We start from the raw sequence: 25686 nt of genomic DNA, 5'->3' as shown, positions 1-25686 counted from the left end.
TATGAATATATATACTTTATGGGGTCTACGACGAATATTTAGGAATGTTACAAACGGAATGACAAAGTTAATATACCCTCCTTTCCAAGATGGAGGATATAAAAATTTTAAAATTATGGCGTTTGATTTTGTTGCAGTTTTTTATCTCATCCTGTATATTAGTTTGGAACTACCCATCCAAAATAGTTCAGAAGCAACCCCCTTAAGCAAAACATTTAAGGAATACTAAAATACTATTCTTCTATAATTATGGCATTTCATGACATTAAATTGAAATTGAAATTTCAAAAATTGAAATTAGATTTTAGTTTTTGAAATAACTATTTTATATTTAAATTGTTATGCCTTATTTCGCATTATTTCTGTTTTCATTTCAGTTTGAAAAAAGATCATCTTCAACGTCCCAAATACCCAGAACTTTTGGTGCAGCCTTTTATTATCTATTATGAAAACGCTGAAGTCGATATACCGAAATGGTTTAAATCTGTTGTTGATTCAACGAGTATTAAGACACATCGTAGGTGAGTAATCATGAAATTTATATAGAATTCAATACAACCAATATTGATTATTTTAATTTTGAAAACCAACAACAGACTAGTGCTTGCTTTGAATAATTTTGAAATATAATTAAAAATTATATTTTTTTACATAAAAATCTAATTTTGTATAAATTTAATTTTTCTTTATTTTTTTCTTTATTAACAAAATTAATCATTTCCCTTTTTCGGTTTAAAATATTAATTGGTTATGTTGTTATTTTATTACTTATATTCCGTTTTGTTGTTATATTTGTTGTTTTTATTTTTTTTTTATTAATCTTTTTATTTGTAGGTAACTTTAATTCTAATCCCTATAAACAAACAAACTCCCCTACATACAAAATAAAACAGAAATGAAATAATAAACTGAAAAAAGTTATTATTTTTATACAAAAAAATAATAAAACTGCATCAAAAATCGAAACAAATAAACGTTAAACTTAACAACAACACACATAGTTTGAGTTGTTTTTAAAACAATACAAACAAATTGTAGAATACATTTACATGAATGTACTTTTGTTCGTTCTTCCCCCCCCCAATGTCCCCGTAAGTACTACTTTTTTATTTATTTAATTTCATTGTGATACTTTTTATTTAACTGTTATAAAATGAAATATGGAAACTTTCGAAAAAAATATGTTTAAAAGAATACTTCAAATTATGTAAGATTTAAAATTTAATATTAATTCATTATACTCTTTCAGTAAAATAGAGAAAAAACTTGTTTCCATATTTTTTTTTTGCTTATTTATTATAATTGCATTCTACTTGGTTTCGTGTCTATTTGCTTACCATACTAATCAGATTTGCATGTTTTATATTCCCAAGTAATTAAGATTTCTTACTATTGATTTTTATTTCAATTCTTAAATGTAAATATTTTATCGAAATAAAAAACGCAAATATATTTAAAATCAAACACATTTAAAAACACAAACAATGACAGGCTTATGGAGATAATTTATTTAGATGCCCTTCAGTTTCTAAGAAGCGCACATTAGTGCAGACATTACTGTCAAGTGTCAAGGTTTAAGACATTCTCTATGATAAAAGTATTTTTTGGATTGATTTAGGGATGGGCAGCTTCACGGGAGTCAGTAACTGCTTTACTAGAAGACCTTTGGTCTATTGTTTTCACCTTATGAAGGATAAAGTTGTTGGTGATAAGAGAGATAAATTTTTACATTTCTTTTTAAATTTTATTGAATGAAAGTAAAAATGTCGGAAATAGCATCAAATTTTAGAATAAGTTTAGATTTGTTCGAATTGGTCACCTTTGGCACGAATTATGGCCTTTAAACGGCCGATGAAACCGTCACACGCTGCCCGAAGTTACTCTGCGGTAATTTGGCCCATTCCTGGCGAAGCGTTTACTTGAGGTGATCGACACTTTGGTATTTTTTAGTGTCAACCTTGTTTTCCAAAATACTCCAGATACAATAGTCCAACGGATTCGTATCCGGAGATTTTAGTGGTCATTGTGCGCTCGAAATTAAGCGAGGAACCTCATTTGGTAACCATTTTTGTGTGGCGCGTGCTGAGTCCTGTTGGAATGTCTGAGGTCTTCGGGCAAAATGTTTGCGTGCGTAAGGCTTTTAATTGGTTGCACCTTTTTCATCTCACCCTGTATGTATGAATGAACGTTAGAGTTTTTATCTCCCACCTGCCAAATAGCCTATGTCTCTTGTTGGATAACATGGGACATCTGCATATTAGGTGTTCAATCGTTTTTACTTCTTCATCTTTACATAGTCTACAGTAGTCAGTTATTTCATCTTGAGATCAGATGTGTGATACTGGAGTGGCCAGTCAGTATGCCTATCGCGATAATTAGATCAAACCTACTGAGTGATAGGAGATAGCTTGTTCTTCTTCTCGAAATTAAAGGGCAGATGACCTTAAATATCCTAAAACCGGTCTTTAAGTGCCATATTATTCCAGCTTCTATGATGAGAGATTTTTTGGAGCAGCTGACAGAATAACTCATTGGTGGTTTATTAGTCTCATCACTTGTTGTTGTTGCAGCAGTGAAAGCCAAAGATCCCCTGGACGGAGTTGGGTAGGCTGGACAATTAAACAGGTGCAGCGTATTGTGCGGGCCTGTTTCGCACGCTGGTTAGGCGTGTTCCGTACATCTTTATCAATCCGTGCCCAATATGAATTGAGACGGCTGCACCATCCTTAACGTAGTTGGACCAAAACTACCCTGGTTTGCCGTTGACCGTATCAAAGGCCTTTGGTAGATCAAGAGTCACCGCTACTGTTCTATGGCACGGCCTGTTCTGGTTGAGTCCTCTGACGGATATGTGTGGATCTGGCATGCAACGTTGTTTTGGTACTATTTAGTGGATGGAAACCATGTTGATGGTTAGCAAGTGAATAGCTTCCTCTGATACTCGAGAGTCTTTGCTACTGGCAACAAACGAAATTGGCCTGTATTATTCGCTTTGCTGGCATCTTGCCTGACTTCAGTAGCGGGACCACCCTGTCCATTTTCCAGGCATCGGGAAGTATGTGGGTGGCTAACAACAAATTAAGGACTTTGGTTAAATACTCAACTCCCGGCGTATCCAGTTGCTTCAACATCACCATTGATATTTCGTCCGGGCCCAACGCTTTAAATGACTTGACGTTTCTGATGACATTCGCAACATCACCCATCGTAAACTGTGGAGGTACATCCTCGGCGGGAAGAGGTCTTATACGACGTAGTACTCTCATCAGTCGGTAAATCAATCGACTGAAAACATTATCGAGCTAATTCATTAGCTATCGAGCTAATTTATAAGCATTCCCCACTATTGCAATCACGTGATTCAATGAGGACCAAAGAGTAGACTGATGTGTGAATAGATTCTGAATCCAAGTTTATTTTAGACTCCTGCCAACACTTGAAAATATACTAAGGAAATCTTGTTGATCTCTTAAAACGGGATCTATAGTAGTTTTTGCGGTACCGATGAGATCAACCCATGTAAGTGGTATACAATGAAGAAATATTCAATACTGCCAGAAGAGACCGAAATAGGGTGCCTATTACATCGAAATAGGGGGCCTCCCCATGACAGCTTTTGATAACTGGTTGGTCTCTTAAAACGGCGTCTACCGTAGCTTTTGCTGTACCGGTGAGATCAACCCATATAAGTGGTACACAATGAACTGCCTACCCATGGCACCCATCTTCCGATAACTCACATGTACGCCGACTCAATAGATTGCTTTAGATCAGCAGGACTCAATAGTATTCTGTAATTAAAGAATACTTCCAGCATAATAATATCATCTACCTGCTTGAAATTAGATTTGTATGGAAATAGTTAGGAAATGGTTCTTCTTCAAAGATATTGCCAAATACTTTGAAAACTTGCAGCCAGACACCTTTGGGCCCCCTGAAGGTTCTGTAAATCATAAGTATATTTACACTATACTTGATTTTAATTTTTATGGGATCATATTACGCGCATACTCAAATTCCGATCTTAAGTAGCGCCATTGTCATTGTTTTCAATTGAAAAAACTTTATAAATGTCCGTAAATAACAACTAAAATTGTATTGGATTCAAACATACTTGTAACAATATTTTCTCTTTCCCCTAATTTTTTTAGGACTCAAATACCCACATCGATGATCCCGGCAACATATGATGCTACCAAACATTATAGGAGTCCACACAATGCTTTAATTTTCGATACATCAGCATCGTCGTCGTCATCTGCAGCAGCAGCATCATCATCGTTAAATACTAATCCATTTGTAACAGGAGCTACAACAGCAACAGCAACGACAACAATGACAATAAATACAACAAAATCCTCATTAGCAACAACAGCAGCATCGGCATCATCACAACAATCACACTCACAGATACCAAGCTATTACGGCACAGGAAGCCATTATCAGCCACAACGTAATAACAGTTTTCATAGAGAACATCAGAAGCATCAGCAGCCGTCACAACTACCTCAATCTATAAATCAATATAATGGCAGTAATGCAACAACAAGCACAGCAACGATAAACTACAATCAGGGATCAACGATGACAACAACAACAACAGCAGCAGCAGCCGCTACATCAGGATCAACACCTAACTTTGGTACTGCGAGACCGAGCTTGGAGCGACTACCAAGTGGGTCGGGCAGTAGCAGTGCCACTAGTTCAAGTCCTTTATCACCGCCAAGCATAACTACGCTCACCACAAATCCAGACCGGGATACAAAATTAGTTAACGAAATGCATAAATTATGTCGCAAATCACCATTTATGCCAAAGAAATACAATGGCTCATCTTCAAACAATCGGTACAATGCATCGGCAGCGACAGCGGGTGGAGGTGATGAAAGTCCCAAAAAGGAATCTGTATTGTCTTCAATAGGTAATTCTCGCAATGTAAACGATGACTTTTCAATATCTTACGCATTTGTGTTTTCTTTATTTTTAGGCCAATCAATTTTACGCAACTTAACAACATCACCCTTTAGTCAGAAGAAAAACACTTCCAATACGGTGCAACCGAATCAAATCGATCCACTATTTCGTATGCCTTGTGCCCAGGATGTTAGCTATTCAGCATTTGATACCATGGATCATGCATCAAATGTGAATAAATCGAATGCTACAGATTCACCAGCCCTTCAGCGTAAAAGGTATCAAATGGGCAGTGATTCGAAATATAATACGACCGCTGCCAAAAAACCTTCCACCGACACTAGTCCCAGTACTATTGCTGCATCAACCGGGGTGGATATATTCGAGAGTTTCCAAGATAAACCGCAAGAATTTCACGAAGGCAAAACATCTTCAGTGATACCACCACCAACGACAACAGCAGCAACAACAACATTGACCAAAAATGAAGCTCAACCGCAACGTGTTCCAGGCAATCATAGTCCTTTAGGTAAGTGTGACAAGAACTACAGAAAACAATAAAATAAACGGATGTGTGTCGTCTTCACAAAATCTTAGTTCCAATATTTTATAAAAACTTTATTTTGTTTATCTTGTTTATGTAAAGTTTTTATACCCTCCACCATTCTATGGAGGGTATACTAACTTTGTCATTCCGTTTGCAACTCCTCGAAATATTAATTATAGACCCTACAAAGTATGTATATATTCTGGATCAACGTAAAATTCTAAGACGTCACTGTTGTAATCACGCTATTTTTCGAACAAATTGAGATAGAAGGCTAAAATTTTGCATGCATGCATAGTTTACCAGTAGGCAGGTTCAGTTCGTAAATGGGTCATGTCGGTTCAAGTTTTCGTATAGCCGCCATATAACGGTACCCCCCGATATTCGGTATTTTAAAATTTTATATTTGAACTTCGTAATGGGTACTACAGCCTATGACAAAAATTTTTGTATGCAGGTCCAAGTTTTCGTATAGCCCCCATATGACGGTACCACCCAATACTCGGTATTTTTATGATTTTTGCGACATTGTTCACCGGAATTGTAACAAATTTCGTATTTAAAGTTCGTAATTCGTACTACAGCCTATGACAAAAAAAAGGTTTATATTTTTTTTAAATTTTATTGAATGAAAGCAAGAAATGTCGGAATAGCTTCAAATTTTAGAATAAGTTTAGATTTGTTCGAATTGGTCACCTATGGCACATCAAACGCTGCCCGAATGTTGCTCTGCGTTATTTTGGCCCATTTTGTAACCATTCTTGGGTGGCGCGTGCTGAGTGCGATGGTGCTGAGTCCTGTTGGAATGACCAAGGTCTGCGGCCAAAATATTTGCGTGCCCAAGGCTTTAATACACCCTCCAGAATATTTTCGTGATAATATTCGGCATTTATTCTGATGCCACGGTCGATTAATACGAGCGGAGAGCGACCATCGGCTGTTATGGCGGCCCACACCATCACCATGGCCGGCGCTTGAGTTCTGGTGGCCAACCGAAGGTGCACATTTTCAGCTGACCTCTTTGGGAAGTAAACACGATCATTTTGTTTGTTTACAAACTGCTAGACAACGAATGTTTTCTCATCGGAGCGGAGAAAACCAAATTCGGAAGTTCACCACTTTCGGCCAAGCGAAGCAACTCTTTAGCTCTATTGAGTCTATTTTCTTTCTGTTGCTGTGTAAGTTCTAGCACTTTTTGGAATTTCAAAGGCTTTTACCCGAGTTCATTTTTCAATATTTGCAGAATGGAATATTGCGATATGTTTAGCTCACGAGCCATTTTTCGGCCACTGCGACGCGGGTTTCGATCAAGTCATTTCTTTAATTTTCGAACAATTTCTGCTGATGTTGCTGTTTTCTTCCGTCCACTTTCTTGACGTCGGGCTACGCTACCAGTATCACGGTAACGAGCGATGGTACGAGACACAAAAGATTTATTCACATTTAAATGCTGGAGTGCTCTGACGATAGCTACTTGTGGTTTTTCATTGTGCACCAAATGTACTGAATTTTGGCAATTCCGACTTAGTTTATCCTAGAAACAAGTACTTTAAATTTCGAAAATCGGCTCAGATATAGCTATAGCTCCCATATATATGTTTCATCTGTTTTGGTGTTCCTCATATATGTTATATGAACTCCACAACAATGATATTTTATACCGTACACCAGATACAGCTCCACCATATATGTAATTTCAGCCCAAATTGAATAGATTTTTTCATATCCAACCGAATTTTCCATTTGGTGAAACTCGGTCTGGTATTGCTCCAATAAATATATTTTTAATATAATTCTTATCGAAGTCATATCAAGCACTATACGGCAATGTTATTTGGTACTAAAGGTACAAAATCCTCCGTCAAATTTGTTGAAAATCGATTCAGAGTTGGATAGTGGTCCCAAATTGCGACTACTCTACATGATACGCATTCTAATAAGGTTCATAGTTGTTACGATCTACTTCACAAAAATTACCAATATAAACATTTTTTGGTTACGGGAGATCTATCACAAAGTCGGCCCGGCCGACCTTTGATCTTATTTTACTGGTTTTTAAATGACAAAAAACTTGGCCTTGGTTTTTCTACATGATTGATTATAAAAGCCGTACCACTATACAGAATAGTCTCTGACTAGACATGGTAGAGCAAATTGACATCCTTATGGATAAACTGAACTTTTCCAGTTGTTAAACCCTCCTTCTTGGAAAGGAGGGTATATTAGCTTTGTCATTCCATTTCTAACATCTCTAAATATTCGTCGTAGACCCCATAAAGAATATATATTCATAATCACCACAAAATTCTATGTCGAGTTAAAGGTGTCCGTCTGTGTGTCTGTTGAAACGTAGAACTTCAAAATTTGGCAGAACAATTTGTATTGTTTCTAGGATGGTTGGTATCGAAAATGAGATATATCGGTTCACGTTTTGGTACAGTCCGCATATTTATTGGTATTTATTTTTGGTATTTTGAAGATTTTTGCCACATTTTTTCGCGAATTTGTATTTGTAGGTTACAGGGGGTTTTTGCTTGTGTGGCGAAACATTGTATATATAGGTCCACGTTTTCGTTTAGCTCTCATATAACGGTACCTCCCGATATTCGGTATTTTGATAAAAAAAAAAATGGTATTTGCAGTTCATAATGGGTTCTAGCCCGGTGGCAGAACATTGAATATTTAGTTCCACGTTTTTCTAAAGCGCACATATAACTATACCCACCGATATTCGGTATTTTGATACTTCTAGTCACATTTACCCACATAAATGTTTTAAATTTGGTATTTTAGAACATTTGATAGCCGTTTTGGTATGGCCCCATATAATGGCCTCATTCACTTTATGGTTTTTTGATAAATTTAACGGTATTATGCAAAAGGTCTTACTGGTATATGAAGTTTAAAGTGAAACACGCTTGAATTCAGATAATTTATATAAAAATTTTTGCTTTACCCTAAGGTGGAGGGCATTGCAAGTTCGGCCGGGCCGAACTTAATGTTTTTTTACTTGTTTTATTATATTTTCTTCTAATAAAAACTTGTTCTTTTCTTTCAGTCCTTCAACGTTTCTATCATCAACAAAATCAGCTGCGCGAAAAGGAGCTAGAACGACAACAATATCAACAAAGTCATCACACGTTTTATAATAAAAATTCACCCTCATCATCCAATGATATCACAAATCCCTTTCATCATCCAAATTTGTATCATACATCTGCGTCGTCGCCACAACAGCAACAGCAACAACACCAACATTTTAGTTCTCACATACCAATTGCCTCATCCAGCACACTGTCATCGTATTCTACGTCTAGTCAATCATCTACACAATCTTCTCAATGTTCACAAGTTGGCGGTGATATGCCATCATCAGCTCAACAACAACAGCAGCATCATCACCATGGACCAAGAAGTTTACCATTAATGTCAAGTTATGACAGTAAATTATCTTCATCGCCCACATCACCCCCACAAGCGCAGACAGCAACAATGGGCTTTGGTACGAACGCAACGCAAGCATCACCAACTTCGGCGTCAATCAATGCCACAGGACATTTGCAATATCAACCACTGCCTCAACATTATCTTACAAATACTCCCTATGCAAATGTTATGCGCGGTTCAGGATCACCGCCAATATCGCCACCCGACGATGCGGGTAATCAACGAATGGGTGTCACAAGTCCTACAGTCTCCAAACTAAGTAAACTCTACAATCAACGGCATCAGGGTAATATGTCACCTTCAACAGCTGCTGCGGTGGCAGCCTCAGCTTCAATAACCAATGCAAATAATGCTGGAACATCGTCAGCTGCCACAAAGGAAAATAACTATAAAACGGAAAGCGGTAAGTGTTGTAATGCGTTTTTTTTCGGTTCTTTTTTATTATGGTTTTGTTTTCAGTTCAGTTCTTTTGCATTTCAAAATATTGCTTGGCTTTACATTTGAATATACATGAAAACACATTGCATAATAAGGAAAGGATTAACTATGAAATTTGTATGAAGAAAAAAGGTTTTTGCATTTGTTTGTTATGCTGATACACAAGGTTATAAATAACGAAATGGCAATAAAAGGGTTCATCCAAAGTAAAAAAAAATAATTGTAGGAGAATTGCAGGTTACTATTTTGATTTTGCTTAAAGCAACTCAAGAATAATTGTTCCATCGTCAGGCTCTTAATGAAAGATAAAAGTATACAAAAAAAAAAAAGAAAAAAAAAAAACATAATCCTCCCACTAATAGGAAAAATTGCAATTCACCAATTTCGGCCAAGCGAAGCAACTCCTTAGCTCTTTTAGTCTATTTTCTTTCTGTTGTTGTTGCCATGTAAGTTCTTGCAGTTTTGGAATTTTAATGGCTTTATCTCGAGCTCAATTTTTTCATCACACCTTGTATTTATTGCTATGCCTGGACTTATGTGTCACGACGACTGTACCAGCATGAACGTTGTTGATTTGATTGGACAGCCTATGTTCTTCAACAGCCATGAATTCAACAGCCAACATTCATGCTGTATTAGCTCATAACTATAAATACTACTCAGACCTGTCTTTGTGGGGGAGTTCTATCCACCATACAATGATTTGGATAATTTCCAGGTTAACACTAATGGGGGTACTGAAACGAAAGAATTTGTAAATAATGACGTACGGGAAGAACCTTTGTCTCCTCATGTAAATGGTCCACTGGTGTTGATGAAAAGGCAAGTTTTCAACATATTCATATTCCTCGCCTGGGAGAAGGCGATAAATTCCATGAGATAACTATTAAACCACACAACACATAATGCCATAAATGATAGGATCTAAGTCCAAGATTGTGCAATCGCTCCCATACATAATGATCTCAATTTCGTCTGTTGTTGTTGTAGCAGCTCATACTGCTGTGTTCGATCTCACTCTTCTCATTCGGGTCCTGCCTCCAAGTCCAGTCTCAAAACAAAAAAAAAAAGCAACCTGCAAGTGGGTTGGGTCCACAACGAGACTGGAGTTAGGTGACTAGGTTTGGCCTGACAGCGAAGAAGGTGCAGCGTGTCATGTGGTCCTATGCTACAAGTTGGGCAGAGGCGGAGGCACCATGCGGATCTTAATTGAGCCAAAACTACTCTGGTTTGTCGGGGTAGCTCTCGCTCTTCAGTTGCGATGAGAGGGGGATGGTCTTCTAATACAGTATTCACTCTTTCTTCCATAACATCTGAGACCGCGTTAGATTGAATACTATTCAGTCCCGCTTATAGGACTGTTGATCTAATCTGATCCTTTGTACCTCTCTCTCCTCGCCTGGGCGCAGGTTGCCTATCCACCAGATGGTGATACGGATGGCTACGTCGGTAACACCCAAGCAGGTATTGCATTGACACCACACCGGAGCCGCATAGTTTACGACAGACCGGCCTATCGCGTTGTAAGAGGTCAACAAGGTTTCCTTATCAGCTCCCCAAGTGCTGCCGGCCAGAGACTTGAGAAACTTGTTCCTATTTCTAATCTTATCACAGATGGCTGTGGTATGCGGGGACTACTTGAAAAGCTTATCAAATGTTACCCCTAAGACCTTAGGGTAGTTGGTGGTCGGAATTACAACTCCATCGACCTGCACATTCAAAGACAGCCTCATCTCCGCAGTCCATGTGGTGAAAAGTGTGGCCGTCGATTTAGTGGCGGATATCTTCATATTCTTCGCAGTTAAAAAGGCGGTTAGATCCGCTAAGTAAGCAAAGCCTACAATTTCTTTGATCTTACCTCGGAGACCATCGCAGTTGAATTGGAGAAACGATGCCTTATCCGATGCCGCGCGACTTTCTGTTGTGGAGATTGCGGGGGAGTCTCATACTCCGACGACGATGTAGACGACGAAGATGGCAGGAATCAATGTAGTCCCTATCGCTATACTCCTGTATCAGGTTTAAGCCGGAGCAGTTGCGGAAATGCAGCCACTCCATGCATTTGTTGCATCACACCGATACCGATCTGTGGTGGATGCGATTACGACAAACGGAGCAGAACCATGTTCTGGGGTTGGCCTCGATTCCGGCTCGGACCAAGAGAATACGGAGCAAACATTCCGGGCAATGTTGCTTCCACATCAGAAAAATGGACGAACACAAACGTGTATTTGCTGGGTTGGCGGCCATGGTTGAAGATTTGTTCTTCCGAGTCAATCCGGTACATAGAACCGGCCTCCGTGGGATTGATTCCGTCTGTAATGGGCGGTGGTTGAACAATTGCGGTGATATCACCAAATCTTGGGGAACTCCGTGTTTTACTCGATGGGGTTTGTGTGCATATAATTGATTATCCAACATTACAAGCTTGACCGAAGGGGAGATCTCTCGAGATCCTTAAACAGCGCAACAATGATCATGCGTGGGGTGGTATATGAATATGGCTTTTCTCTCTTCACCTCGAGGATTTTACTTATCTTGTGTGTCAGCTTGTCATTCCATGTCATTCCAACCTTCTAATGGAGAACCAAATCAAAAACAAACTTCAAGAGCTTTTCCTTCCACCTGCTTTGTGAGACATGCCTTTTTTCATTTCTTAACAAATTTGCAAACATTTTCATGACATTAATTAATATTTCACAATATTTTCACTCACAATTTATTTTATTTTTCACTATCTGTTTTTTTCTTTCTTTTTCTCATCACCAATCATTTTGAAACCAAACCAAAACAAAAACCAAATACCAATCCAAAACTTTACCCATAACACGGCTTTGTTGTTGTAATCCATATTTTTACTGCCTTGCACTGCACTGCTCGCTCTATTGATTGTTTGAAAATGCTCTTCTTATGCAAACGAAAAACCAAACCAAACTCAAACACAAATATGTTGCACTTTTGAATTGCAATTATATTTCATCTCGCTACATGCTATGCGTTCCGTATTATATGTATGTTTGTCTGAATGAATGTACGCTTGAAAAAAAAAACACCAAAACAATACCATATCCCCCAAAATAAAACACAGGCTGGTTTAATACATTGGCCGGTGCCATGAAACGCCAGCTGTCCAATTACGTTAAAATACAAACATCCAATAACAATTCTCCTTCAAACTCAGCCACAACATCGCCAACAAATGGAGATACGAATGCACCTCCTCCAGCTGATAATAACAAAGCGAATCTATTTTATCGTACCATGTCAACGGGGAGCAGTAGTTCACCCAGTAATAGTCAAACAACGTCACCTTCGGACGAGGCCGCATTGGCAACGGGAACAGCATTAAAAACTCCAAGCGCGAATGGTTCTGAGGGCTTCTATGAAGGTTCAAGTGCTGGTGGTTTCATACGACGTTATGCGGCATCAACCGGTAGCGGTGGATCAACAGGTGCCGGTTCCAATTTGAATGCTTCGGGTACAAATACATCGATACCAGCGACGCACACACCCCCGCACATTTTGGCAAATTTGGATAGAAGGCATCGTTCGCCAGATCCACCACCACGTTACAATCGTGGTCAATCGCCGTTGCTGTTACGTAAGAATATCTTGGAATTGAGTGGCCAACCACCAGGCACATCACCATTGTTAAATAGAAGGTAAGATATTTTTAGAATTAAGAATTTTCATCACATATATTGGATAAAAGTGGGAAGGATAGAGGCAGTGAGTATCAATCGATTACCTAAATTTTGGATTAAACGATGCTTGTTGTCGGTGTCCACTGTGTGGTTTTTTGGAAACATCACAAAACACTACTCCAGAATCTACATTAAGAAATATAAAAGAACAAAGAGTAAATATTTGATTACACCGAGATGAGAGCAAAAAATGACGGAAATAATATCAAAGCGGCGAATAGCTTGCTTGAACTATGGTATGTTTTAATGCCAACCTTGCTTTCCAAAATACTCCAAACACAATAGTCCAACGGATTAGTATCCGGAGATTTTGGTGGCCATTGTGCGCTGTAAATGAAGCGAGGAATCTCATTTTGTAAACATTCCTGAGTGGCGCGTGCTGGATCCTATTGGATCCAGCTTTAATACACCCTCCAGAATACTTTCGCGATAATATTCGGCATTTATTCTGATGCCACGGTCGATTAATGCGAGCGGATAGTGACCATCGGCTGTTATGGGGCCACACAATCACCATGGCCGGCGCTTGCGCTTGAGTTCTGGTGGGTCTATTTTCTTTCTGTTGCGGTTCTTGCCCTTTTTGGAATTTCAATGGCTTTGACCCGAGCTGGAATATTGCGATATGTTCAGCTCACGAGTCATTTTTTGGCCACTGCGATGTCGCTTTTTTACTTTTCAAGCCATTTCTGCTGATGTTGCTATTTTCTTCCGTCCACTTCCTTGATGTCGGACTACGCTACAAGTATAACGGTAATGAGAGATTTATTGACATTTAAATTCTGGAGTGCTCTAACGATAGCCACTTGTGGTTTTCCTGCCATATATAAAGAAATCACACTATCACGCTTGAATTCCATCACGAATATTGTTTTTTTCTGGAAAATTCTCACCAAAATGCTTTTGTAAGCTTGTAAACAATATGATGAGCTCTCACTGGAATAATTTTAATAGCTGTCGGACGAGTGGCTTAGAAATGACAGCAGTCTGAAGTTGGTTGCAGTTTTTTCATCTCATCCTGTAGTTAGCAGGGTGGTCTGTTTAGCCAGGGAATGCTTTTAGCACACTTTTAGATGATTTATATCTGAAAAGAACGTTAGAGTTTCTATGTCCCACCTCCAAAATAGCCCATATCCCTTGCCCATATATCTACCTCTACTTCATCTTCACTTATACTACAGTAGTCAGGAACATTGTTTTTCCCATCTGGAGGTCAAATATCTGATACTCCAGTGATCAATCAGACCTATTCTTAGATCAGACCTACTTGGTTAGGTTAAAGGATGCGCGGTTGTATTAATAACCACTCCACTCGGAGACCTATTGGTCCATTGTGATCATCCTAATTTAAAGAAGATAGGAGAATAGAATAAAGAGAAGAGAAGGAGATGTATTACGGATAGTGAAGAAGCGAGAATCTGAATAAAGAGTAGAAAAATAGTAGGTTTGCATCCACGGTGTAATCAGCGTGTCGTCCTTTCCCATTTTAGTCTCTTGGCTAACTGAAAAATGACCGCTGGCTCTATGTCGGATTACAAGTCTGGCAGAATTTGCTTACCCAGTAGCCTCAGTCGCTTATAAGAGTTAGGCAGTGGCAGAGTAAGTTCTATACCTTCTCACTGCCCCCTCGTCCTGACAAGGCCTGCAGTATTCAGTGTCGTCACCCCCCATTTGGATGTCATGGCCTTTATGTTGCAGTGTCCTATAATTAGGCCCACGCAAGCTTCAAATCCAGCTATCCAGCGACTAAAGATTTTTTGAAGAAGCTCACAAAATAGCTTTTTGGTGGTCAATCTGTAGACCAGTAGAGTGGGGACCTCCCAACAACAGAGCTTAATGTAATCAAATGAGGGCTTTGGACTTAATGGGACTTGAGTTGAAAGCTTTAAGGTCCTTCTATATATCGATAGTCACTGGCCCCGTTTTGCTATTGCAGAGTTCTTTTACAGTCCTAATGCCTTTTTGTTTGCAAGTATTTCTGCCCGAAACCGATGCAATTGTCAATAACTTATATGAGATCTTAATTACTATATTAGGACAAAATACTCCAGCACCGGTACCTTTATCCATCTTGGTTCTTTGGACAAAATACCGAGAAAAATTAAGGTTTGGTCCTTTGAAAATTTTGCTTTTGAAAAAAATTCTTAGAAATACTCGTTCTGTCCTTTGAATAATATTCTTAAAAAATTGCTTTTTCTTTTTTTAAAAAAATCTTTAACAAAAGGTTTTGTCCTTAGAAAAACTATTTTTTTAAATCCACAGTTAGCTTTTGTTTTTTTTTTATTAAAAAAATTCATGTTTGGTTCTTTGAAGATATTTTTAAAACTCCCTGATTGTTCCTTAGAAAATTATTCGTACTGATTCATTCCAAGATATTACTAAAAAACCCACGTTTGGTTATTGAGAAATTCCTATTTGTGATTTCCAAATAAATCTTGGTAATCCTTATAAATATACGTTTTTTTCTGAAAAATATATTTAACATATATTTACATTTCTATTTCCTTATCCAGATTTGTTAATGCTTCTCCACCACTTCCACCACCAAGACGCGGCTCCGAAAGTGTACCCGGCTCACCACAACACTTCCGTACACGCATCCATTATACACCCGAGCCACAGAGGCGTATCTATCGGACTATAGATCAATGAGTGGCACTACAAATAATGGTTATGTGATATTGGTATGGTTTTGTTGATGATGATAATGTTGATGTTGCTGCTGCTGCTGCGGCCGCAGCTGCGGCCACCACACCCAATCCCCATGCAACGGAGGACCTTGATGTTGATTTCATTATGGGCGGTGGTGCCAATGACAGCAATGCATTGCCTTTGTCATCATCATCTGCCCGGGATTTCTTAACGACACGTTCCTTTAGTCATACGGGCAGTGTCAGTGAACGTTTGGACTCTATGGTGGCATCGTCATCATCATCGACTACACAATTGAATGAAGATTTTCACAATACCCCAGCATCGGCTCCAGCATTTTCTTCATTGTCCTTGGATGCGGCCGATATGTATACGGCCAGAATGCGGCGTGCCAAATATTGGTTACAGAAATAACAACCATTAGCAATGGAGGCGGCGTTTGTGGCTAGTGATTCTAGTGAAGCTGCTGGAATACATTGTGTAAAAAAGCAAGAGATTAAAGAAGGGTCCAAACACAGGAAACAAATATTTATGTTTATTGTATGTTTGTTTTGAAAAAGGAGAGAGTGAGAATGAAAATGAAAATGTAACGAACGTTTGCAACAACTATTTTTGTAAATTTGAATAGTTTGTTATGACCAAACAACACCTAAGAAAATAATTGTAACTCTCCTCAAGAATTTTTGTATTATTTGTTTGTTTTTTGCTTTCCTTGTAATGTTGTAACATAGAAACAAACTCCCCAAATAATTGTTGACGCCGCCTATATATGACGTCTTAAAATTAAAATTAAAAAAAAAAAAACCTAAAATGAAAAGTCTTACGCCAATGCTTTAATGTAAAGGCTTTATATGCCTGCATAAATATATATACAAAAATATATAACGACAAATATTATATAATGGAAAATATTCTCAAATACAAAAAAAAACTACAAAAATAATCACCATAGAACACCAAATTTAAGCAATATTTATTTAAACAAATACATACTTATATCTTATATTGAATAATAGATATAGAATAATATATGAATCTGTAATGGCTCTATGTAGCGGACGTGTACGGAAAATGGAAAAATCTTATATAAGTTGTTCATATGCCTACCCACACACAAACACACTTTTTTGCATGCAACTGTTTGTGAAAAAAAATCCGGAAATGGTGGAAAGCACATAATGTCTTTTTTGTATTGTAGGATTCGTTGTTGCTTCCTTAGCTTCTGACCCGCCCATTTTTAATTTCAACGTTTCTGTTTACATTTTTAGATTAACAAAACAAAAAAAGCAAAATAGTTCCTTTGTAAATTTCTTGTTTAATGCAAAAAAGTTTGCGTTGCTCGATTTTAGGACAGTGGCAAACTTTCTTTATTTTAATTGTCTTTTAAAGAAGCAATGTTGTTTTTTTTTCTCAGTTTTCATTTTTCTATTTTGTGTAAAGTTTTACTCTGACTGAATAATTTTAATTATCTTGTTTTATAATTTAACGACTCACTTTAAACGACCACTGACATAACTTGTATAACTACATACAAAATCGAATTAAATATAAAAGAAAAAAAAACTACTTTTAAAGAAGAAACACAAAATGGACATCTTAAAATGACAATCTTAATTTATTAAAAAAAATGTAAGAGGATATAATATTTTTTTTGTTATTACTACACAACCCTATACCACATAAATATGCTATGGGATACGAATGAGCAGGCAGTCTTATGCATATCTAGTATATGGATTATTATAGTCGAAACGAAAACGCCTTTGAAACGGATCCTGAAACTAAGTATTGTGTTTTGTTTTAGTTAAAGACATGACATTGATTCGCAGACTTCTAAAATTAGTAAATATGTTGCCTTGACTGCAGTCTTACCATCAAATTTCAATCCTTTCCTTAAAACTATCAGAATCTGCAGAATGAGGTAGCGCCATAGCCATCCTAATTACCAACAAGTGGATACACCTCTAACTTTCCGAAATTCCGAGCCCTCCAGACGCCATCGAGATCGTAACATATGCGATACCATCATGGCGTCGGGTCCTGTAGTTGATGACATATGTGTCAGGGTGAACAGCTATCTAGCGGAGCTTGTCGCCTTCTTCCATGCGAGGAATATGAAAATATCCGTCACTAAATCAACGGCCACACTATTTACCACATGGACTGCAGAGATGAGAACACAGCTGAATGTGCAGGTCGAGAGGCATATAATTCCGACCACTAACTACCCCAAAATCCTTGAGGTCACATTCGATAGCATGTTCAAATCTTTCGCGCAAGCCACAGCTATCTGCGATAAACTGAAAAGAATGAACCAGGCCCTCAAGGCCCTAGCCGGCAGCAATTGGGTTGCGGATAAGGAAACCTTGGTGACCCCTAATAAAGCAATAGGTCGGTCTGTGGTTAGCTATGCGGTTAGCTGGCACATCCAGATCTGCCAGAACGCTGCTCTGAGAACAGGTGTCTTCTCATGACACCGGTGGACCATCCACATGAGGAGGCGAAAGTTCTTCCCTTACGTCAGCATAATCATATGCTTTCGTTGCAGTACCTGCTTGGGTGTTACCGAGAGAGTCTTCCCAACCACCGTATGGTGGATAAATCTCCCCCACCAAGGCGTGTTAGGAAGAACAAACACTATCTAGAGAGGGAGGTCCAACGCTATAAGGGAGAACTTCTAGATCGAGAAGCCTATCAGGCAGGTCTGAGTGGTATTCATACCGATGCAGTCGCGGATGCTATCAGCAGATATAAAATGAATGCCGTCCTCGGGGTCAACACCCAATAAATTGTAGCTAAAAAATGCCAGCTGCTTAGACAAACCAGGGTCGTTTTTGCGTAATTGCGCAGGATGGTGTAGTTGTCTCAATTCGTATTGGGCCCGAATTGATGAAGATGTGCGTGACGCCTGCCAGGCGTGTGATACAGGCCCGCACAATACTCTGCACCTCTTTAATTGCACAGTCAAACATACCCAACTCACTCCTGAATATCTCTAGCTACAGCCCATTAAAGTAGCAGAATTTCTGGAACCAGATTAGCAGAACGCAAACATGTACTACTGCTGCAACAACAACAACGATCTAGAGAGAGATGATCATGCCTTTGAAAAGGATCTGTGTAGTATTCACCGAACACCATGCTGCATCTTTTCAATTCCCATGTTAAGTCTATCCAACTCACTCCCGAAGATAGCCGTATTTTTTTAGATATGTAGTTAAAAAGCAGAACCTACAACAACATATCCCATATATTGAGATATGGAATAAGAAATTGGGGTTTCCAGACAATTGTACTCAGTCAAATTGTCTATATTAAATTCTGTTATGCCAAAGGTCTCATTAATATTTTTTATTCGTTTGTATTCGCTGCCTTAGATTCACTTCAAGAACAATTTGCTCAACGTTTTTTTTTATAAAATATACTGGTATAGGTTCCATTCTCCCTTATTTTGTTATATATCTTTCAGATAAGTATAACACAAGGCCTTCTTGACCTGTTTTTACAAATGTGGTGTAGAAAATAATACTGCTAGACCTTTCCTAATATATATTTTAAAGTCCGTTCTGTTTTTTTCTCTCTCTATAAAAATTTTGAATATTCGTTTTGTGTATGATTTGCCCCAAACTTTTTAAAAATAATTTTTTTTAGACATAGGTCTGTAAACAAACATAAAATATTTGTTACTCCTACAGATCCTCTTCATATATAAATTATAATTGAAATTAAGTGGTAATGTATTCATATTTATCATACACACACGCATACATATTTCATACTGTAACTGTTCTTTATTTATATTATATAAAAACAACTACAACAAAAAAGCATAGGAAAAAAGAAAATCATATTATTACACTGTATTCGAAGAAAACAAAAAAAAAAAAAAACGATTTATATGAAACTATCCTTGAAATCAATATTTAACTTGCTCCCGAAATTAAGATCCGACTCTTAAACACACACCCACATACCATTAGGAATTATTACAAACTTAACGAAAAATATTGAATAAACAAAAAACATTGTTTTCTTTCGTATTTAAGTAAAAGAAAAACTAAATGTATATATTGTTATATACCATATAAACAAACAAACCCAAGTAGTAAGTAATAAAATGCTATGTAAAAAAATTATAAAAAAAAAAATCATGAAAAATAATTCGAAAACATACAAAAAACGAAAATAAAACATTAAAAAGTACTAAATTTTAGTACGCGAAAAAAACTATACCACATAAAAACGAATTGTTTGTTTTTATTTTGTTGACTGAGGTTGACTGGAGACATACTGACCCATGGAAAAATAGATTTTTAAACATTTGGAAGGATTTTGGCAATTTTTTAAAAAATAAAATCCATTAAAAATTCTGTTAAAATCTTAAAAATACCGAATATAGCCATAATATACGCCGAAGTGGACATGCCTAGGCAACTTTTGTCATAAACCATTACAATATTCAAATGCGAAACTTGAATAAAAAATTCGGTGAATAATGTACATTGGGGCTATACGGAGACGTGGACCTGCACAGACAATTTTCTGTCTGTAGTTTCCAATTCGAGATTCAAACACCAAATTTGAAACAATACCGGTGAATAATGGCGCTAAAATCATAAAAATACCGAATATCGGGAGATACCGTTATATGGGGGATATACGAAGACGTGGACCTGCATACAAAAATTTTTGTCATATGCTGTAGTACCCATTACGAACTCCAAATACAAAAATTGAAACAATTCCGGTGAATAATGTCGATTAAATCATCAAAATACCGAATATCGGGAGGTAGCGTTATATGGGGGCAAAACGAAGACGTGGACCTGCACAGACACTTTTCCGTTATAGGCTGTAGTATGAACTACGAACTTCAAATACGAAATTTGAAACATTTCCGGTGAATAATGTCGGTTAAATCACAGAAATATCGAAAATAGAGAGTGGCCATTATATGGGGGTTATACGAAAAGGTGGACCTACATGGCCCATTTTCAATACCAAAAGTCCTGCAGGCATAATATACATTTCAGTAAAAATGTATTAATCTACTTCATTTCGTTCGGAATCTAGAATGATTTCCACAGACGAACGGACATCGCTATATCGACATATAATAGGCAGTAGGTATGCCGGACCGAGTTTCACCAAATGATAAAATTCGGTTGAATATGAAAAAATCTATTCAATTTGGGCTGATATTACATGTATGGCGAGCAATAACCATAAAACCGGATGAAGATGTATATTCGAAGCTATTTAAAAATCAGAAGCGATTTCTATTGCTTGCTTGCTTTCCGCCAGAAGTGCTAAAATTCTGTTCATTTGTACTGATATTAGCCATTTGGTGCACAATAAACCTGAAACCGGACAAAGATATATGGGAGCTATATGCAAATCTGAACGGATCTCGACAAAACTTAAAATACTTATTTCAGAGCTGAATGTGATATCTGGTTCTAAAGATTATTGTCGTGGAGTGCATATTACGCATGTGAGGGACTTAAAACACCAAGTCGGATGAAACATATATATGGGAGCTATAGCTTTAAATGCGACCTGCATTTTGTTCACAAAAATACATTTACAGACGGCCAGAAATGCATAAAACGACTTAAAAAGTTATTCTATGAAGATCCTCAAAAGTATTTGTTTGTAACATGGAGAAGGAAGCGAGATAGACCCATAGTTACTTTTGAGGATCTCCATAGAATCACTTTCTGAGTTGATTTATGCATGTCAGTCCGTCTGTCCATGTATTTTTGTGAACAAAATGCAGGTCGCATTTATTATCCGATTAAGATGAAATTTTGCACAAATCATTTGTTTGGCCCAAGGACGAACCCTATTGAAATGGGAGATAATTTAGATATAGCTCCCATATATATCTTCGTCCGATTTGCCTTTTATTGTGCACCAAACGTGTAATATCAGCCCGAATAATATGGAATTTTGCACATACAACAAATTAGGCCTGAAAATAAGTATGCCAAATTTGATCGAAATCGGTTCAGATATAGCTATATCTCTTATATATATTGTTCATCCGATTTGTTATTTTTTGTCCTCCGCAGTCGTAATATGCACTCTGTAACAACAAAATTTGGGGGAAATATATCAAATGCAGCTCAGAAATACCTTTGCTAAATTTTATCGAGATCGGTTCAGATTTGGATATAGCTCCCACATATAACTTCGTCCGATTTACCTTTTATTGTGCACCAAATGTCTAATATTTGCCCAAATAGGATGGAATTTGGCACATACGACCGAGTTTAGTCTAGAAGCTAGTATGCCAAATTTGGTGAAGATCGGTTCAAATATAGCTACAGCTCCCATATATATTGTTCATCCGATTTGTTGTATTTGTTACCCACAGCCATAACAGGCACTCTGTAACAACGATATTCAGGGAAATATATCAAATACAGCTCAGAAATATCTTTGCCAAATTTTATCGAGATCGGTTCAGAATTGGATATGGCTCCCATATATATCTGTATATGATTTCAAATTAATTTTGCACCAAATGGGCAATAAAAGTCCGAATTTAAAAGATACAAATGCTTCGGCACATTTAGTCATTTGAAAATTAAATTAAATTATAATCATGGCGTGTATGATTGAATTCTCCCATAAAAACTTTTAATTGTTATGTGGAGTTCTACTAAATTAGCAAAATGATGTAGGATATCATAAAGTCGGCCCCGCCCAACTTTAGGACTTTCATTACTGGTTTAAATTGGAAATGTATGAGTAAAAGAAAAAGTCTGCCACTGTGCGAGTATTGAACTGTTCTCTTTATTTTAATCGCCATATAAAATACATGTTTGTTTGTATGTATGTATGTGTACACCCCCTACTTATCGAGACACCACAAATATTTGATCAATTTTCATTACGTGGGTCAACGAAACTCAATGCTAAATAAAAAAAATGTTTGTTTTTGCTTCTTGTATTTTCCTCTCTCAGCAAACTTGTTCCATTTAATGTTTGACAAAATAGAACCCAACAACAATGGCAAGTTGTTACTATGTACAGTGGAGCGGAGAAAAAATAACGTGCACTAAAGCATAGCTGGCGTTCTAGTGCACCAGTTGAAATTGTGTTAAAAATTTCCGAAGCAGTTAGACAATATTTACCATTTCGTATCTAAACTAAGAATGACATAAAAATCTTTGGAAAATGTGGAAATATGTGTGATTTAACAGATATAGGGGACAAGGTATTCCATTTTCATACTTCATCTCATAAAGACAACATTTGCAAAATTTGAAGGAAATCGAACATTTATATCCAATTTTATGCGAAACCATAAATTCTATATTCATCTCAGGCTTCTGGTTGAGAGGAATATTTAGATATAGCAAGTTGTAAATAATCGCCGAATCGTTTCATAAGTTATGACAGATATAAGTATTGGAAATTGTGTCCCTTCGCGAGAGAGGTATTAGAAGGGGTCGGCAGATAAAGGGTGTTTTTTAGGCTGGATAGAACATTAAATTGTAAAAAGTAACACAAACACTTAAATTTTGATGAGACTTTTTTATTTGTTTCAGTATACCCTGACAAATCATCCTGAATAGACTCACGCTTGAACAACGCTACGAAATTATCCAAATTTACTTTGAAAATCAGTCAGAGATCAGAGAACCTACAAACTCCATTACATCTAGAAAAATGCATCGTATGGTGCGGTTTTCACGCTGGTGGCATCATCGGACCTTATATCTTAAAAAAAAAAAAAAAAATGAGGCCGGAGCTCGCGTTTCTGTCAATGGAGATCGTTACCGCACCATGATCAATGATTTTTGCTTAAAAATATGGATGACATTGATCCGGGGGAGATGTGGTTTCAACAGGATGACTTGAAATCTTGAGCTCTATGTGGGTGAGGTACCAGAAGTAATGGTCCAATCTCTAACATCTTTATAACAGATCTTGTGTTGATGGAAATGTTGAGATGTACCAAGTCTGAATGAAGTTGGAGATTAATTTCGCGTTTTATGAGCTTCATGAATATTCAAAATTTTGACCCTTGGTGGGGGAGGTACCTGAAGGAGTGGACGGACATATTCTATCTTCACACCAGGTCTTGGGTTAATAAAAATATTGTGATTTGTGTAATTTGAAGAGAACCGGTTGCTTATTTTGGATTTTATGATCGTTTTCAAAACTTTGACCCTTTGTGGGGGAGGTACCAGAAGGAATGGTCCGACCTTTACCATCTTTATAACAGATCTTGTGTTGACGAAAATATTGGAATGAGTCAAGTCGGAATGGAATCGGATGTTGATTTCGTGTTTTATGAACTTCATGAATATTCAAAATTTTGACCCTTTGTGGGGGAGTTACCAGAAGGAGTGGAACGACACATTCTATCTTCACACCAGACATTGGATTAATAAAAATATAGTGATATGTGTAATTTGAAGAGAATCGGATGCTTATTTCGGATTTTATGATCGATTTGGTCATTCAAAACGTTGACCCTTTGTGGGGAAGGTACCAGAAAGAATGGTCAGACCTCTACCATCTTTATAACAGATCTTGTGTTGATGAAAATATTGAGATGTGACAAGTCAGAGTGGAATCGGATGTTAACTTCGTGTTTTATGGGCTTCATGAATATTCAAAATTTTGACCCTTTGTGGGGGAGGTACCAGAAGGAGTGGAACGACATAGTCCACCTTCTCACCAGGTCTTGGGTTAATGGAAATATTGTGATGTGTGAAATTTGAAGAGAACCGGATGCTTAATTCGGATTTTATGATCGTTTTGGTTACTCAAAACTTTGACCCTTTGTGGGGAAGGTACCAGAAAGAATGGTCCGACCTCTACCATCTTTATTACAGATCTTGTGTTGATAAAAATATTGAGATGTGACAAGTCAGAATGGAATCGGATGTTAACTTCGTGTTTTATGGGCTTCATGAATATTCAAATTTTTGACCCTTGGTGGGAGAGGTATCAGAAGGAGTGGACCTATATGTTTCATTTCATTAATAAAAATATTCCGATGTGTGTTATTTGAAGACATTCGGACCTTACATATATGAGTTATAAATTTTCAGAATGTTGACCCTATGTGGGGCGGTACTTGATGAAGTGGACCGATATTGACCATTTTCGCACTGATGCAAATATTAGGATTTGCAAAGTTGGAGCAAAATTGGATTATCGTTTCTCTTTTTTTGCAGTAAAATATTTTTTGGAAATTTCGACCTTTTGTGGGGGAGGTACCAGAAGGAGTGCGCTGATATTGCCCATCTCCGAACTCGAACTAAGTTTGACAATAATATAACGATGTACCAAGTTTGGACTAAATCGACTACTCCATTCGAGAGTTATCATGCGCAGATCGCCTCCAAATGACCTGAAACGGATTTGTTCCAAAGATTCCTTGGGCCTAAAACCGTTATTTTGATAAAGAACGTTTAGGCCGTATCAAATGATATAAACCCTCTATAGCCAAATGGCTGAGGGTATAAAAATTGTCTAGACTTTACATATTTTAATAAACAAATAATTGGTTTACTTCTATTGACTAATATTTTTAACCGGGTGACTTGTTCGATTATAACCGTTGTTCTAACAATTTGCCGACCGAACTAAAAAACTCTTTTGAATTTAGTATGTCTAAACGTATTTACGTACGAACACTGCAATCGGTGGTAGCCATTAAAGAGATTTATTGGAGCTAGAAGACCAATTACATTTGAGAAAGAAATATAAAATGAATTCATAGCCGACGTTGGGCGCCACTAATGCACGAAACTCAAATCCATTTTCCCTTATATTATCTGCACCGAACCACTGTGGTAAATATATTCGAGTACATACTATAAACTACGAAGATGATACGACACATGAATGAGCGAGCGAGCGTAGCGTAGCGTTGATGGACGTGTTGTTAAATACACAAGAAAGCAACCCCCTTGTCGCGTGGTTAACGTTTGGCATGGAGAAACAATAGAATCCAAAAAA

At 37.4% G+C, this 25686-nt stretch overlaps 1 protein-coding gene across 1 annotated transcript in view; it reads left to right on the top strand.

Annotated features, from left to right (window-relative positions):
- Positions 1-19942, top strand: part of LOC101892997 (dual specificity mitogen-activated protein kinase kinase hemipterous) — a 29329-nt gene extending 9387 nt beyond the window's left edge. The window contains exons 6-11 of the mRNA XM_011297899.3: positions 378-521; positions 4152-4921; positions 4988-5443; positions 8520-9311; positions 12435-13008; positions 15561-19942. Of these exons, the coding sequence (XP_011296201.1) occupies positions 378-521; positions 4152-4921; positions 4988-5443; positions 8520-9311; positions 12435-13008; positions 15561-15699 (2875 nt within the window). The 3' untranslated portion in view covers positions 15700-19942. The remainder of the gene's footprint in view (positions 1-377; positions 522-4151; positions 4922-4987; positions 5444-8519; positions 9312-12434; positions 13009-15560) is intronic.
- The last annotated feature ends 5744 nt before the right edge of the window (positions 19943-25686 follow it).

The sequence above is a fragment of the Musca domestica genome, unplaced genomic scaffold (genome assembly GCF_030504385.1).
Source record: "Musca domestica strain aabys unplaced genomic scaffold, Musca_domestica.polishedcontigs.V.1.1 13, whole genome shotgun sequence".
Taxonomy (NCBI): domain Eukaryota; kingdom Metazoa; phylum Arthropoda; class Insecta; order Diptera; family Muscidae; genus Musca; species Musca domestica.
This window is presented reverse-complemented; position numbering and strand designations above follow the sequence as displayed.